The sequence below is a fragment of the Lampris incognitus genome, chromosome 14 (genome assembly GCF_029633865.1).
Source record: "Lampris incognitus isolate fLamInc1 chromosome 14, fLamInc1.hap2, whole genome shotgun sequence".
NCBI lineage: Eukaryota > Metazoa > Chordata > Actinopteri > Lampriformes > Lampridae > Lampris > Lampris incognitus.
The window spans coordinates 45,197,355-45,213,857 of NC_079224.1; the positions used below are offsets into that span (position 1 = coordinate 45,197,355).

Sequence of the window (16,503 nt, forward strand, 5' to 3'; positions counted from 1 at the left end):
AGAGGCAGTGGGCAGCCAGCTGGCGTGCAGCACCCGGGGACCAACTCCAGTTCATTTTGCCATGCCTCTGTCAGGGGCACAGACTGGAGTATTAACCCTAACATGCATGTATTTTTGATGGTGGGGGAAACCGGAGCACCTGGAGAAAACCCACGCAGACACGGGGAGAACATGCAAACTCCGCACAGAAAGGACCAGGGTTCGAACCTTGGACCTTCTTGCTGTGAGGCAACAGTGCTAACCACTGAGCCACCGTACATGTCCTCCCTCACCACATCCATAAACCTCCTCTTTGGCCTTCCTCTTCTCCTCTTCCCTGGCAGCTCCATATTCAGCATCCTTCTCCCAATATACTCAGCATCTCTCCTCCACACATGTCCAAACTATCTCAATCTTGCCTCACTTGCTTTGTCCCCAAACCGCCCAACCTGAGCTGTCCCTCTAATATACTCGTTCCTAATCCTGTCCTTCTTCGTCACGCCCAATGAAAATCTTATCTTCAACTCTGCCACCTCCAGCTCCACCTCCTGTCTTTTCATCAGTGCCACTGTCTCCAAATCATATACGTAGCAGTCAGCAAGAGATTCCTGACTGAATTTGCCGCCCATTGCAAAGGTGTTTACATTTATTAGCATCCTACATTTATTTTGGAACAAATTCTTGAATATCTCTCAGGTTAAGGTACCGAACTGCTGTGCCTGACTGTACCCAACACCTGATGAAGGAACAGAAGATGCACATGACATTTGACTTGTCTTTATTACATATTCATTACTCTTTCAGGTTATATTTTCAGTGTATAAGTCACTTCTAAACAGAAGAGGGTGTACTGTCATTGATAACCTACTATAATAGTATAATAAAGTTTTCAGTTTCAAAATAAGGTATCCACTATTTTACAAAAAACACTTATGCTTACAAAAGGATCACAGAGTAAAACTTGAAACATTTCGCAAAAGTTTGCCGTTTCTTTAAAACCTGTACCTTCCAAACATGAAATCACCTTGATCTTACGAACCAGTGGTTGGTGGATTATGAGTAACAAAAGAATTTGTTTATATGAGAAAAAAAAAACAGAATAAACAGTGTTTGCAGAGTGAAACCATTTGTTTTCAACAGACCGTTCAAATGGCGGCGTGACACTTCTTCATGTGTAACTTGAGGCTGTATTTGACGATGAAACTTTTGGAGCAGAGTGAGCAGGAGTACGGCCGCTCCCCGGAGTGAACGCTGAGGTGTGACTTGAGGTGAGCCGACTGGGTGAATTTCTTCCCACACTGGGGGCAGCTGAATGGACGCTCCCCCGTGTGGATGCGCGTGTGAACTTCAAGATTCTGCAGCGTGGCGTAAGTCTTGCTGCAGACAGCGCAGACAAAACGCTTCCCCTTGGTATTGACGCCCGGCTGGCCGATGCAGTGCGATGGCCGGCCGGACGGGTCCCTGTAAAGGCCAAAGTTCATCACATCTGCCTCATCGAACTCCAACGTTGAGTTGCTGCCCTCCGACAGCTGGCAGTCAGTGGGCTTCGTCGAGCCCACAATGTTTACCAGCTTGAGCCCAAAGGCGTCGCTGTCCATACTTTTGCTCTGGTGGAAGTGGGCAAAAGCCATTTGGCTTTTTGTCGGTTTGGTCCATGTCAAATTGAGGTCCAACTCGCCTTTGTTTGTTGGAGATGGAGCCTCAATCAGGGTGTCGGTTCCTCCGTGACCTCCGAAATAAGCCACGTGTCTGTTTGTGTTTGACGCTGGAGAGACCAGTGAGAAGTCCTGGACATCCAGATCCATCTTTGAGGAGTAGGAGTGAACCGACCCCCCTGCCTCCCTCTCCTCCCCCAGCAGCTGGCCAGAGCAGCCGGGCTCGCTGTGAGGAGAGTCCAGTGTGTACTGGGACACCAGCTTCTTCTGGTTCCCCAAGTTGAGTTTCAGTGATGGGCTGTGCAGTGGGCGTTGCTCGGAGGACGTCTCCACCACGCAGACCACCTCCTCGCTCCCTGACCAATGTCTCTTCTTCTTTCTTATCTGGGCTGAGGTGGCCAACACCACGCCTGCTCCTCCATCCGAAGATGTTTTGCTATCTGAGAGAAGAGGAAGTGACAATAATAAATTAATAATAATAATATGGTTAATGCTTTACATTAAGTGCACGTAATAAGTGTTAGTCAATAGGTAATAAGGCCCTTATAAGACTTTATAAAATGCATATTAACATTTTTATGTGTTATTAGCAACATAAACACATTTTCGGCCACTAGGAGGCGCTTGCAAAATAAGCAAAACTTAAATTTTCTATACTTGTCTTAGGTTGGAATTCCAGTTTGCATAAAAATCTACACAAACCATCTAAGGACCCTCATGATTAAAAATAATTAAAAGAACTGGGGCGTCCGGGTAGAGTAGCGGTTTATTCCGTTGTCTACCAACACGGGGTTTGCGGTTTGAATCCCCGCGTTACCTCCGGCTTGGTCGGGCGTCCCTACAGACACAATTGGCCGTGTCTGCGGGTATGTGTCCTGCTCGCTGCACTAGCGCCTCCTCTGGTCTGTCGGGGCGCCTGTTCAGGGGGGAGGGGGAACTGGGGAATCGGCAGTGGGGGTGGAGCAGTGACCGGGACGACTCGGAAGAGTGGGGTAATTGGCCAAGTACAATTGGGGAGAAAATGGGGGGGGGGTGTATTAAAAGAATTTTGATAGTCCACAAAATATAAGTTTTGACTATTAAGGGCCTTATTACCTATTAACTAACACTTATTACATGCACTTAATGTAAAGCGCTATCATAACACGTTATCAGTGATAGCGTTGACTTCTCAATGTGCTACAATTGAAGAGCAGTGAACAGCAGATAAAATGCAAAACAACATACAGGAGGGCAACAATAAGAATAACAATCTGCCCCCATTCAGCAAAAAAAGAGGATTTTGCAAGTACTTATTTTGTGCAGCTGAAGAACGGCCTCCATATTCAAACATACATACAGAACCGAGTTAGAAAGAAAATGCCCTTCAGCGCATTTTTTCAAAGATTTTATTTATGCACTAATTACAATTAGTGCATAAATACTTTGATAATTATCAAAGTAAAAGATCCAAGTGCTTAAAATGCCTATGCTTTAACCCATAGTACTTTGTAGTCTTGTCTTTAACCACAGGTTACCTATATCTGGGGCTTTATTAGCACTAGGGCGGTACAGTGGCGCAGTGGTTACTGCGGTTGCCTCACAGCAAGAAGGTCCTGGGTTCGAACCCCGGGGTTGTCCAACCTTGGGGGTCCTCCCAGGTCCTTTCTGTGTGGAGTTTGCATGTTCACCCCGTGTCTGCGGTGAGTTTCCTCCGGGTGCTCCGGTTTCCTCCCACCATCAAAAAGACATGCATGTTAGGGTTAAAACTCCTGCCTGTGCCCCTGAGCAAGGCAAGATGAACTGGAGTTGGTCCCCGAGTGCTGCACGGCAGCTGCCCACTGCTCCTAGCTACACAGCTAGGATGGGTTAAATGCAGAGGAAGAATTTCCCCACGGGGATCAATACAGTAGTAAAAAGTTAAAAGTTAAAAAAAGAAAGAAAAGTAAAACAGTTTGTTCCTCTGGCGGCACGGTGGCGCAGTGGTTAGCACAGTCACCTCACAGCAGGAAGGTTCTGGGTTCGAGCCCCGGGGTAGTCCAACCTTGGGGGTCGTCCTGTGTGGAGTTTACATGTTCTCCCCGTGTCTGTGTGGGCTTCCTCCAGGGGCTCTGGTTTCCTCCCACAGTCCAAAGACATGGAGGTCAGGTGAATCGGCCATACTAAGTTATCTCTAGGTGTGTGTGTGTGTGTGTGGTCCCTGTGTGATGGCCTGGCGGCCTGTCCAGGGTGTCTCCCCACCTGCCGCCCAATGATTGCTGGGATAGGCTCCAGCATCCGGTGACCCTGAGAGCAGGATAAGCGGTTTGGATGGATGGAGTATGTTCTTCCTTTTGACAGTTACACAGATTGCCTCAGATCGTTAGGTCTTTGGCTAATCCAGCATGCCAGTACAGATGCTCGCTGCTAGCCACCAACCTACATCTCCATTCAGAATGTTTTTTTTCCATTTACTTTGTGCATTTTGGGGCCAGTATGAATCTGATACCAACCTTCTTCAAAAGTGCCGTTACTGTCGGAGTCCTCATCCTTTATTAACACCACATCTGGAATCTGAAAAGAAGTATATGAACAAAGAATATATTGATGTCATATCTCCATTATGATCAAATAAATCTATGAAACAAATCCATTAATAACACATTACGAACAAATGTATTACTAACTTACTTTTTTACTTTTCTTTGCTATGTATAATCAGAATTTTCGTTAGACGAAATCTCGTTTACTAAACTATATCGGTTTGTTTTTGTTGATTTTTTTCTGTTCTTGACAGTATAGTATTTTATCTTGCTCTGTGAAGCACTTTGCAACTTTTGAAAAGTGGTATACAAATAAAGTTATTATTCAAAACACAATGAATAAATAAAATGCGATGAAAGTTAATGCAATGCAAACACTTAGTAAAATAGGACTAACAATATAATTAATAAAATTAACACAATGCACAACAACCCATTAAGTCGGGTCAAGTCAATTTTATTTATATAGCCCAATATCACAAATAACAAATTTGCCTCAGTGGGCTTTACAGCCACACAACATCCTGTCCTTAGACCCTCCCATCGGATAAGGAACAGCTCCCTAAAAACCCTTTAACAGGGAGAAAAAATAGGAAGAATCCTCAGGGAGAGGAACAGAGGAGGGCGCTCTCCCCCGAGACAACAGAGTTAAAAGCCATTTAAAAGACTGAAAACAAATTTTGTGAAAGGTCCTTCGATGATGGGGGGGGGGGGTTGCAGCCCTCAACTCTGTCTCCGGCTCTGGTGTCGTTATTTTATCAAGCAATCTCTGCTACAGCGGCAGAGTGTTACATTTCTAACTTAACACACAATGTTATTAACTCATTTGTAATCAAAGATAATAATCTTATATTGTATTGTACAGTACTCCCAACTTTGACTGAATGAATGATTTATTTGGAACATGTAAATAAGCAGGATATAACATACAGATAACCCGTCGCCAATAATCTGAAGTGATCAACAAATCCGCACATAAAACTCAGCGAACAAATCTTCGCATGCATCAGATTATTGTGTTGCATGTTGGAAAAGGAGTAGGAGGAAGTATACACTTATTTTCCCCTACCCCTTCTCCCCTACTCTTACAATTTCACTCAGCAGACACTTTTATCCAAAGCGACGTACATCTGAGGGTTAATACAACACAAGTAAGGATGTGGTCAGGAGACAACAATGCAAATAAGAAAAAAAAAAAACTAGGTTCGAGTCCGATAGCACAGAGGTGTCAACAGACCGTGCACAAAGGCAATGCGTATAATAATAATAATGTATTTTACTTGTGGGCGCCTTTCAGAGCACTCAAGGACACCTTACAGAACACAGTAAAACACAAGCAGCACTGTACCAGACAGCATAAAGTCAAAACAAAGCAGGGTCGACAATAAAAAGTCAACACAACAGATAAGTATAAAATCATCATCTGCACAAAACTCGGTGAAGCGTGGATCAGACTGAATATGCCAGTTTGAAAAGGTGTGTTTTCAGATGGGATCTGAAGGTTGAAAGAGAGTCCGTGTTGTGAATGTCTTGTGGGAGGGAGGTCCATAGGCAGGGGGCAGAATGACTGAAAGCTCTAGACCCCATGGTGGTAAAGCGGGCTGATGGTGTAGTGAGTTGGAGAGCAGAAGAGGATCTGAGAGTGCAGCAGGATATGAAGGAGCTAGGTTATTAAGGGCCTTAAAGGTGAGGAGCAGGACCTTGAAGTCGATGTGGTATTTAACAGGGAGCCAGCGGAGTTGCTGAAGATCAGGAGTGATGTGATCTATGGAAGGAGTTCTGGTAATGATACGGGCAGCTGAATTCTGGACCAGTTGAAGTTTATGAAGACACTTGAGGGGAAGAACAAAGAGGATAGTATTGCAGTAGTCAATACGGGATGTAACCAGGGTGTGAGGGAGCATGGCGGTGTTGTTGGGTGTACGCAACGGCCTATGACATTGCATAGAATCTGGTGCATAGAAGCAATTTTATTTATTTTTTATTACCATCAGGTGTGGAGATGTTCAAGAAGGACCTGGGTCTTTAGTTTCTCCTTAAAAATGGTGAGGGACTCAGCAGATCCATTAGTCCTTAGTAAAGTAGTAGGTAGTAAATTGTTGTCTATCTCCGGTTTTATATAGGGGTATAACTTTTGCTATTTTCATTTTGCTTGGAACTTCAGATTGAAAGGACATGTTATAGATGCACGTGAATGGTTTAGCAATACCTTTGATTACTTTCTTAACTATTGTCATGTCAGTATCATTCCAGTCGGCAGATTTTTTTGTTCTTACATTTGTTTAAAATGTCCACGATTTCCTTCTCTTCTACTGCTCTAAGAAAAATGGAACTTGGATTTCTGTCCCCATGTTCACTATCATTGCCCTCAGTGATTGTTTGGGTGTCATTGATTTTTCCTGCCAGTTTTGGGCCCACATTTACAAAGGATCTGTTGAAGCCATTGACCACGTCAGCACGGTGGCGCAGTGGTTAGTGCGGTCGCCTCACAGCAAAAAGGTCCTGGGTTCGAGTCCCGGGGTAGTCCAACCTTGGGGGTCGTCCTGGGTCATCCTCTGTGTAAATTTTGCATGTTTTTCCCCGTGTCTGTGTGGGTTTCCTCCGGGGGCTCCGGTTTCCTCGCACAGTCCAAAGACATGTAGGTCAGGTGAATCGGCCGTACTAAACTGTCCCTAGGTATGAATGTGTGTGTCGGCCCTGTGTGATGGCCCGGTGGCCTGTCCAGGGTGTCTCCCCGCCTGTCGCCCAATGACTGGGATCGGCTCCAGCATCCCCACGACCCTGAGAGCAGGATAAGCGGTTCGGATAATGGATGGATGGATGTAAAGTATTGAGGGCAGCTTGGGGTTCTAGATCCACGACCCTGAGAGCAGGATAAGCGGTTCGGATAATGGATGGATGGATGTAAAGTATTGAGGGCAGCTTGGGGTTCTAGATCCGTTTCTAATAGTACTGTTCAACACATTCCCTATACCTTTGGTGTTGTTTTGTATTGGTCTCTAATTCTTTATCATAGTATTCCTTCTTGCATATCCTCATAATGTTACTTAGCTTGTTTTTCTTTCTTTTTTTGTATTTTATTTCTGCTTCAGTTGTTCTGTGCTTTATGAATTCTTTATAGAGCTTATTTTTTATGACAAGTGTTACGTAGTCCCTTTGTGATCCATGGACTATCTTTATATTTCCGTTTACTGTTGAATTGTTTTATTGGGCAATTTTCGTCATATAAGGGTTGAAATATGTTTGGGAATGAATCGTAAGCTTTGTCAGCGTCTTTTTCTTTGTATTGTAGTGACCTACTTTAGCCAGGTTAGATATTCCCGAAGTGGACCAGAGACTGTCCCTTTAAGACAGTGGGTTCAGGGGTTAGCAGGGGGGATTATGGGTAGACGCGAGGTTGAGCTTTTGATGATTGTTGTCATTGTCAGCTGTTCACTTGAAGTTTGCTGGAGGAAATGACTCCACAGCTGTGTGGTCAAAAGGACAACTGGTCTTGTCTCCTTTCTGTCATCCTCCACAGTACACTATATTCCAGTTATGTGTTAGTAATTCATTTTTGAAAGCATTCATGGATTCCTCTGTTCTTACTCTTACATATTAAATGTTGGTGGGAACTTTGTTGTTCCTAAAATCACAGTCATAGACAGTAAAAACTGGTAGATGGTCACTGATGTCATTTAATACAAGCCCACTCTCTGTGTGGCCTTTTATAATGTTGTGACTATATTGTCTATTAAGGTGGCACAGTGTGGTGTGATTCTGCTAGGTCTAGTGATTTTAGGATATAAAACCAAACTATATATTGTGTTAATGAACTCTTCTGTCTTAATGTGCTTATTTGGATTTAACAGGTCCATACTGAAATCCCCACATATGAACATAATAATTATAATAATAATGTATTTTACTTGTGGGCGCCTTTCAGAGCACTCAAGGACACCTTACAGAACACAGTAAAAAAACAAGCAGCACTGTATCAGACCACATAAAGTCAAAACAAAGCAGGGTAGACAATAAAAAGTCAACACAACAGATAAGTATAAAATCATCATCTGCACAAAACTCAGTGAAGCGTGGATCAGACTGAATATGCCAGTTTGAAAGGTACATTTTGAGATGGGATGTGAAGGTTAAAAGAGAGTCAATGTTGTGAATGTCTTGTGGGAGAGAGTTCCATAGGCGGGGGACAGAATGACTGAAGGCTCTAGACTCCATGGTAGTCAAGCGGGCCGAGGTGTAGTGAGTTGGAGAGGAGAAAAGGATCTGAGAGTGCAGCAGGATATGAAGGAGTTCAGAAAGATATGAAGGAGCTAGGTTATTAAGGGCCTAAAAGGATCTTGAAGTCAATACGGTATTTAAAGGGGAGCCAATGGAGTTGCTGAAGAACAGGAGTGATATGATCTATGGAAGGAGTTCTGGTAATGATACGGGCAGCTGAATTCTGGGCCAATTGAAGTTTATGAAGACACTTGAGGGGAACACAAAAGAGGATAGAACAGCAGTAGTCAATACGGGATGCAACCAGGGTGTGAAGGAATATGGCGGTGCTGTGATATTGTTTTGACAATATTCTTATAACACATCCTTTTGTGTTGATTTTGAATACGTTTCTTTTATCCAGTCCTTAAATATTTCAATATTTGATCCCAGTAATCTGTATATACACAATTTACGATTACATTCTTCTTTTTTCCAGATTTCAATTGTGATACATTCCAGCACATCATCGACAGCTGTTGACATAACTTCTACCACCTTGTAATTGAGTCCGTTGCTCACATACAAAGCACCCTCCCTTCATTTTGTTCCTCCCGTTCTTTCTTATAAGACAGTTCATATCCGGCTAACTCAAAGTCAACACCTCTGTCAGGGCTAATCCATGTTTCAGATACAGCTATTATGTTGAATGGATTCTTGAAGTGACTTAGATAGTCTGATGTTTTGGAAGTTGGCATATAGGCTTTTGCTGTTTATGTGGATAATTGAAATTTTATGATCCGAGTTGACTATCGTGTTAAACTGATCATCACTGTAGTATAGACAACAACAACAACAACATAGTTTTGTATAGCACCTTTCAAGGAACCCAAGGACACTTTACACTAGATAAGGAAAAAAAAAAGATTAAAACAAAGATGACAGACATGTGTTTGGAGTTAGTGGCGTGCTCAGTCCTCTCTGTAGTTAAGTAATATAAACCATTCACCCCTGTTTTGTCTCACTATGCCCTGAAGAAGGCCCGAGCCGCTACGCGTGGGCATTTTTAGGTCCTTTTTGGATATGTCCAAGTTCCAATAAAGACATTTTAATTACACGGAGTGCCTTGGTCAGAGAGATTTGTTCTCTTTGTCTCATCTGAAAGATGACAGAAATTGGTCTTAGTAAAAAGGTAGGTTTTCAGTAGTCTTAAAATTGTACAAAGAAGCAGCGTTGCGGATCTGCTGGAATAGAGTTCCAAAGGGTGGGGGCTGCTATACTAAAGGCTCTATCCCCATGGAAATGGGGATGGAAAGCAGGCCCGTGTCTGTGGACCGCAGATTCCGGGATGGTAGGGGTTGAGGAGGTCTGATAGGTACTGGGAGGTAAGGGCATGGAGGGATTTATAGGTGAGGAGGAGGATTTTATAAGAAATGTGGGATTTGACCGGGAGCCAGTGAAGGTGGACACGGGTGGGAGTGATGTGTTGCCAGGGCTCGGTGCGGGTGAGCACCCTGGCAGCTGAGTTCTGCACATACTGAAGCCTTTCTTAAGGATTTGCTCAGTACCCCAGACAGGAATCCATTGCAATAATCCAGGCGGGAGGTGATGAAAGCATGATGAGGGTCTCTGCCACGGAGTCTGAGAGTAATGGCTGGAGTCTGGAGATGTTTTTGAGGTGAAAGAAAGCAGATTTGGTGACGGATTTGATGTTTGACTGGAATGAAAGGGTGGAGTCCATAATAACAACAAAGTTGCAGACTTCTGGGGATGGGCAGATGGAGCAGCCATCCACATCGAGAAGATCTCCAACCTTCTGCAGCAGCGCCTTGGAAGTCACAACCATGAGCTCAGTCTTATTGGTATTTAGCTTGAGTAGATTTGATGACATCCAGATTTTTATCTGGTGGAGGCAGTTAACAAGGGATTGTTGGGGGAGCTGAGAGGATGGTGTAGACAATTGATGTTGTTGAAGAAATTATTTTCTGGTTCGATATCCTTTTCCATATCCTGTGATTTGTGTTCGGAATATCTGAACATCTTTAATTCCTTTTTCTTCCCCCATGTTGTCTAATCCTTGCTGTTAGCTGTTCATCGGTGTCTCCAGCCAGAGATGAGAGACTACTGTCTGGTCTTGTCATGGTTGTGTATGTTTTACTTTGCATGTTTTATTGATTGGTGTGTTGGACCTTGTTGTGCTGTTTAGTACTCACTGACATTTTTCCAAAAACCTTTTGGAATGAATGAATGAAATATTTGATCCCATTCAACTCAAAGTCCCTCCCCATTATTTTCACATCCTGACAGTTTTGTGGAAAGGTTATACCTGGCTGTATTGGAATAGGAAGGACTTGGCCCGGGTGGTAAAGACAGCACAGAGGATTGTGGGAGCTGTGCTCCTTGAGCTGGATGCAGTGTATGCTGGCCGCCTACAGGGGAAAAGCCAGCAACATCAGCAAAGACACAACACACCCAGGTTACTGTGTGTTTGTTCCCTTGCCATCGGGGAAAAGATACCGCACCATCAAAACCCGGACTAACAGCCCGAGGAACGGCTTCTTCCCCAGAGCTGTAGCCTCCATCAGCGCCGTGTATAGAGAGAGTCTGGCCATCCTTTGATCTTTGCAACATGCGCTGTGATTGGCTGAGAGCCTGTCACGTGCTTAACGGGTGCCATGTTGCCTACCAACATCTGGATCTGTCATCATGACATTTCAATGATCTTTCCTGCATTTTCGGCCCATTTCTCGCCGATTTGTAGCAGTTGAAGGAGAAATGGTGTGTTGTGCGGCTTGGGGCTGTTCCGCTCGGCCAGGACAAGGCCGTATGATGCATCAATTTCCACAGGATGCACAAAGGAGGGCAGTCTGGACTGTGAAGATTCGCAGGCTGGGCTGGTCCTCCTCAGCTTATTCCTACTTGTGCTCGGTAAGTTCAGTGTTTACGATTTTTCGATAAACTAACTTCCCAAGAGCAATCCGAGAGTCTGTAAGGTGTTGATGGGTGGAAATCAGTTGTATAGCACATCAAAGCCATGTGTAACCGTTGACAGAAATCAGGCAAGTGTAAACAGTGTCAGATTGTCATATGGGATGGACTGTGTGACAGACCTGAGCCAGAGCCGAGGCAGTGTGTGGGTAGTGTTGAGATAAACTAGACGAGCCCTGATACAGAGCCGATGCTGCACTGGCTAAACCTCGAAACAGGTAGGCCTAATATTTCTCATGTGTCCCTGATATTATTGCTCATCATCATTCACTAGTAGCCTACTGAACGTTGCAAAATATGTAATACTGGTACTGACCACCAGTTTACCCACCACACCGGTAGTGTAGTGGATAAAAACTAGTCTCTGGAGTAAATTCTTTGGGTTGAAATCTCTGGAGTAAATTCTTTGGGTTGAAATCTACATGTACATCTACATGTAAAGGGGCCCCTGCTCAGTGTCTACGACTGTGTGATGACCACTGGTGGGTTTCTTCCTGATCTCATCACCTTCATCATGGACTGAATAAGTGAAACACGTTATTACCATAGCCTCTGCCCCTGATCTGGTGTTAAACCACCTACTCTGACTACTGGTACACAAGGATGGAAAAATTGTCTGGTTCTCTGAAACTGGGATTGAAATGATGGAAAATCCATAAGTTCTGGAACCCTAAGTACTGGTACTGAATGATGTAAAATACATAAAGTGCCTCTCAAAATTATTTACACAGTGGTGTGGCCTTAACTTTCTCAATAGCTTCAATATGTTGTCTACATTTTTAATCTAATAAATTCTTGTTTCCTCCAAGTTGGGGTCAAAGTCTAGTAATAGAAATGTACAGAGTGATCCATTCATGGTACATTACACCCACAAAACAGGGTAAGCTTTAAGCCTAATTTTGCCATAAAACCAATTAATAAGGTGTCAGACACAATAGTCATGTTAAATTCTTATTTAACAGTAGTCAAAAGTGAGGCAACTTTCGGTCAGTTGTCTCTGAATATCAAAAATATTGGAGCATGTCCAAAACAAGGTTCATATACAAGTCCCTATACCAAATTCCATGGAAATCCATCAGTATTTGCCAAAGTTGTGGGGCTAAGAAGCTCAACCAACCAGGTGCCACCTGACCTACTTAGACTGCTTGAATATCTTACATTTTAGAACATATCATAAACAAGGTTCATATGATTGTCTACACTAAATTTAATGGAAATCCATCAAGTTTTGTAATGTTAGCTAAGAAATGCAACCAATCAGGTGCTGGGTGACCTACTTATGTTGACTTACTTTTACCCATTATCGAACTCGTTCGAGATATTGACATGATGAATTCATGTTCCATGTTTCATTGAAATCCATCACAATTTGTTGGCATTATATCGTGGAAACCAAATCTAAAGCTTTGTGCCAGTTGACCTGCTTATGATGACCTAGTTTTGCCCATTATCGGACTTGTCCAAGATAATGGCAAAAGGAACTCATGTTCCAAATTTTGTTAAAATCCACGAATATGTGTTTGAGTTGTCTCACTGAAACCAAATTCATAGCTGGAACGTTGATTGGCCAGTTAACCTACTGAATCTTAATGGATGTTGCCCAATATTGAACTCGTCCAAGATCTTGGCAACATGGACCCATGTTCCAAGTTTCACTGAACTGCATCAAGATTTGTTTGAATTATCTTGCTGAAACAAAAAGCTAATGGACGGACCGGGGGACGAACGGACGGACAGACAAGACAGATGGACTCTGGACGCTACACCACCGTGCCTGAGAACCTCACCCGGCACCCCATCTCTGTTTTCCCTTATTTCTTTGAAAGTGCAGCTTGAGAGATCATGAAATGAGCACGATTTTGAATAGCGCGAACATGGGGCTGCCAACCCATTGGTAGGCAATATGGCGCCCGTGTAGCCAGTTGGCCAGACTCTCTATACACGGCGCTGGCCTCCACCCGCCACCCCCCCCCCCACACACACACACACTAGGGGTGTAAAAAATATCGATACCCTCGAGTATCGCGATATTATCTTTTGTGGCACTGTATCGATTCTCAAAACCACTATATCGATTTGTTATTGTTTACGTGTAAAGGTTCGTGACAAACATTTTGTGTTGTGTGTAACGTCACGACCGCCAGATAGCAGTGTTGTAATCCATCTTCAGCCATTTGACTCTTCCACCCCAACACAAACATGTAAACTGAGACAGGAAGTGGCATCAGCACAAAGAGCAGAGGCCTATGAAATCGCGACGTATCGCCTTTCTTACAGTACCGCAATATATCGCGATATGTATCGTATCGCCAGATTCTCCCCGATACACAGCCCTAACACGCGCGCGCGCGCACGCATGCGCACCTGCCTATAGCTGCTGAGGACTAACTGGTATAACGTGAGCTGTAAAAGCCGCTGCTATCTTTTATCGTCTCATTATCATTTTTTGCTACCTCCCTTAATTTCTCTACCTCGTTTATTTATACTAAATGTTGTTTGTTCTTGTTTGTTTTTAAAAAAAAAATAATTTTCCTTGTCTGGTGTTGCTGGTCTGAGAGTCTCCAAACGAGATTTCGTTGTGCGCGCGCGCAATGACAATAAAGCTTATCTTATGTTGCTGGAATTCAGATCAGCAGCGTTCACCGAAAACAAACAAACAAACACAACAACACAACAACGTTGTTATCACCGCCGTTACCGCTTGGTCATCTTCGGTGAGGTAACGCGGCGCTTTCATTTACCTCTCGTCCGGTTCCGCGCGCCCCGTGATCCGCGCCTGCCCCCCCCGCGTCTGAGGCTTGACGCGTGTCCGGCGGCGCGTCCGGCCCGCGATGCGCGCCCTCCGCCTCCGCGCCGGAGACCGCGGCCGTCCCGCTCTCGGCCGCCTTGCCGCCGCCGCCGCCGCGGACCACGATGGACTCGATGAGGTGCAGCTTCTTCTTCAGGTCCTCGTTCTCCTGGCGGCTCCTCGTTATTTCCGCGTGCAGCACCGCGTACCCTTCGTCCACCACCTCGCAGATCTCCACCACCGCCGCCTTGGTCAACGCCCCCATGATGATGGACAGCTGCTCGTGCAGCACCCTCGAATTCATGAGGTGTGCGGCAACCCCGGCCATCTGGAACGGCCCCGACGTCCTGGTCTCAGCCTGCCCGAAACGAAGCGCCGCTCACGGCCACCGCAGCGTCGGAGACCCGCCCGCGAGATGGACGCCGCTGCCCTCAGATCTCCGCGGTCATCAAAGCCGCACGTCTCTCCGCTACAAAGGAAGAAAGGAGCGGAGGAGTTTTTTTTTCCCTCCCTCCTCTGTTAATTCGCACTTCCGGAGTTACACCGCTGATTTCAAAATAAAAGTCCGCCCGGGGTTCTACTTGAATTGTCTGCCGAGATGAAAATCTCTCTCTCTCTCTCTCTCTCTCTCTCTCTCTCTCTCTCTCTCTCTCTCTCTCTCGCTCTCTCGCTCTCTCGCTCTCTCAAATTCAAATGGCTTTATTGGCGTGGCGTAATGATGTACATATTGCCAAAGCCAGCGTTTAAACATTGAGAAAAAGCTAAACATTATTTGGAAAACATTGAAAATGTCTCTCTCTCTCTCTCTCTCTCTCTCTCTCTCTCTCTCTCTCTCTCTCTCTCTCTCTCTCTCGCTCTCTCTCTCAAATTCAAATGGCTTTATTGGCGTGGCGTAATGATGTACATATTGCCAAAGCCAGCGTTTAAACATTGAGAAAAAGCTAAACATTATTTGGAAAACATTGAAAATGTCTCTCTCTCTCTCTCTCTCTCTCTCTCTCTCTCTCTCTCTCTCTCTCTCTCTCTCTCTCTCTCTCTCTCTCTAACTCTCTCTCTCTCTCTCAAAAAAATTTTCAAATTGCGTTATCAGCATGACCATAACAAAATAAAGTACTGCCAAAGCATTGTACAAATAACAAATGTTAACAAATATGCATACAGACAGACTCGCTCTTTCTCTCTCTCAATTTCTTTTCAATTTTTTTCAATTCAGTGATGCTTTATTGGCGTGACTGCATTAATTATAATGTTACCAAAGCAAATCAGGTCAACAGCACTAAATAAAACAATAAAAAAGAGGAATACCCAGATCTGGCAGAAACATAGAACAGCACTTGAACAGCAACTGACAGTAACTGACAGTGTTTTGGTCACTCACTGACCCAAGGCTGTGGCATTCTGACACATATTGTGCTGCAAGGTGTGCACTTTGGCCCTCTCCTAAAATAAGTGGCCATTGTTCTTTCTCATCCAGGGGGAGAAAATTTGAAATCTGGTTTTCAACTTTCTCCTGGTATTTTTCTCTTATGTTCTGGAATTTTTCACAATTTAGCAGGAAGTGCATCTCTGTCTCGACCTCACCTGCCGTACAGTGATCACATAGTCTTTGCTCTTTTGGTAGCCAATATTTTTTGTGTCTGCCCCTTTCAATGGCTAGACTGTGGTCAGTGAGCCTGTACTTGGTCAGGATGTGTCTCTGCTGACTGTCTCTGACAGTGGACAGACAGTCAGCCAGTCTGTATTCTCTATTTAGGGCCCAGTAACATTCTAATTCGTGTTGTAATTTTGTTTCTATATCCCAATGTTCCAAATATGAGTTTTTGCATTGCTTGATTATTTTGTTTACTCTAATCTGTGGTTGGTTAGCAGTGCTAGTCTGAAACTCATCTATATTAGTGGTTACGGGGTCAGTTAGTTTCACAACCAGCTGAGTTAGGGGACTCTTTCTTACCTCTTGGATCTGGAATGCTTTAAATTGCAATGAGTCGTGGGGACTTGGTTTAAGGTGCATCCAGAATTTAAGTGATCGTTTTGGGGTATTCAATTTCAATGGGAAACGGCCTAATTCTGTGCTGCATGCATTTGTTGGTGTTTTCCTTTGTACATTTAGCAAGTTTCAACAGAACTCTGCATGCAGGGCTTCTATTGGATGTTTGTCCCATCTTGTGTAGTCTTGCTGACTGAGTGGACCCCATACTTCACTTCCATATACTGCAATGGGCAGGAGGTCACTGTCAAAGATTTTGGACCACATTTTAATCGGGATGTCTGTTTTATAGAATGTTCTTTTTATTGCATAGAAAGCTCTTTGGGCTTTCTCTTTAAGTGTATTCACTGCTAGACCAAAGCTTCCCAAGGCACTGACCCTCAGTCCCAGGTAATCATAATTTAACCT

General features: G+C 44.2%; 1 protein-coding gene across 1 annotated transcript; it reads right to left on the minus strand.

The window, feature by feature from the left end:
- Positions 1-756: 756 nt before the first annotated feature.
- LOC130123415 (zinc finger protein 236-like) lies at positions 757-14,606 on the minus strand. The gene is made up of 3 exons (XM_056292567.1): positions 14,062-14,606; positions 4,106-4,166; positions 757-2,074 (listed from the first exon to the last, which is right to left on the minus strand). Exons 1-3 carry the CDS (start codon positions 14,434-14,436, stop codon positions 1,125-1,127), a joined length of 1,386 nt encoding a protein of 461 aa, XP_056148542.1. The 5' UTR covers positions 14,437-14,606; the 3' UTR covers positions 757-1,124.
- Positions 14,607-16,503: the final 1,897 nt, after the last annotated feature.

Excerpts from the sequence above, each read along its gene's own strand:
- LOC130123415 (XM_056292567.1), bottom strand. The coding sequence starts at position 14,436 with ATGGCCGGGGTTGCCGCACACCTCATGAATTCGAGGGTGCTGCACGAG. Across the intron at positions 4,167-14,061 it reads CGCGCGGAACCGGACGAGAG|ATTCCAGATGTGGTGTTAAT; the intron begins GTAAATGAAAGC and ends ACTTCTTTTCAG. Across the intron at positions 2,075-4,105 it reads TAACGGCACTTTTGAAGAAG|ATAGCAAAACATCTTCGGAT; the intron begins GTTGGTATCAGA and ends CTCTTCTCTCAG.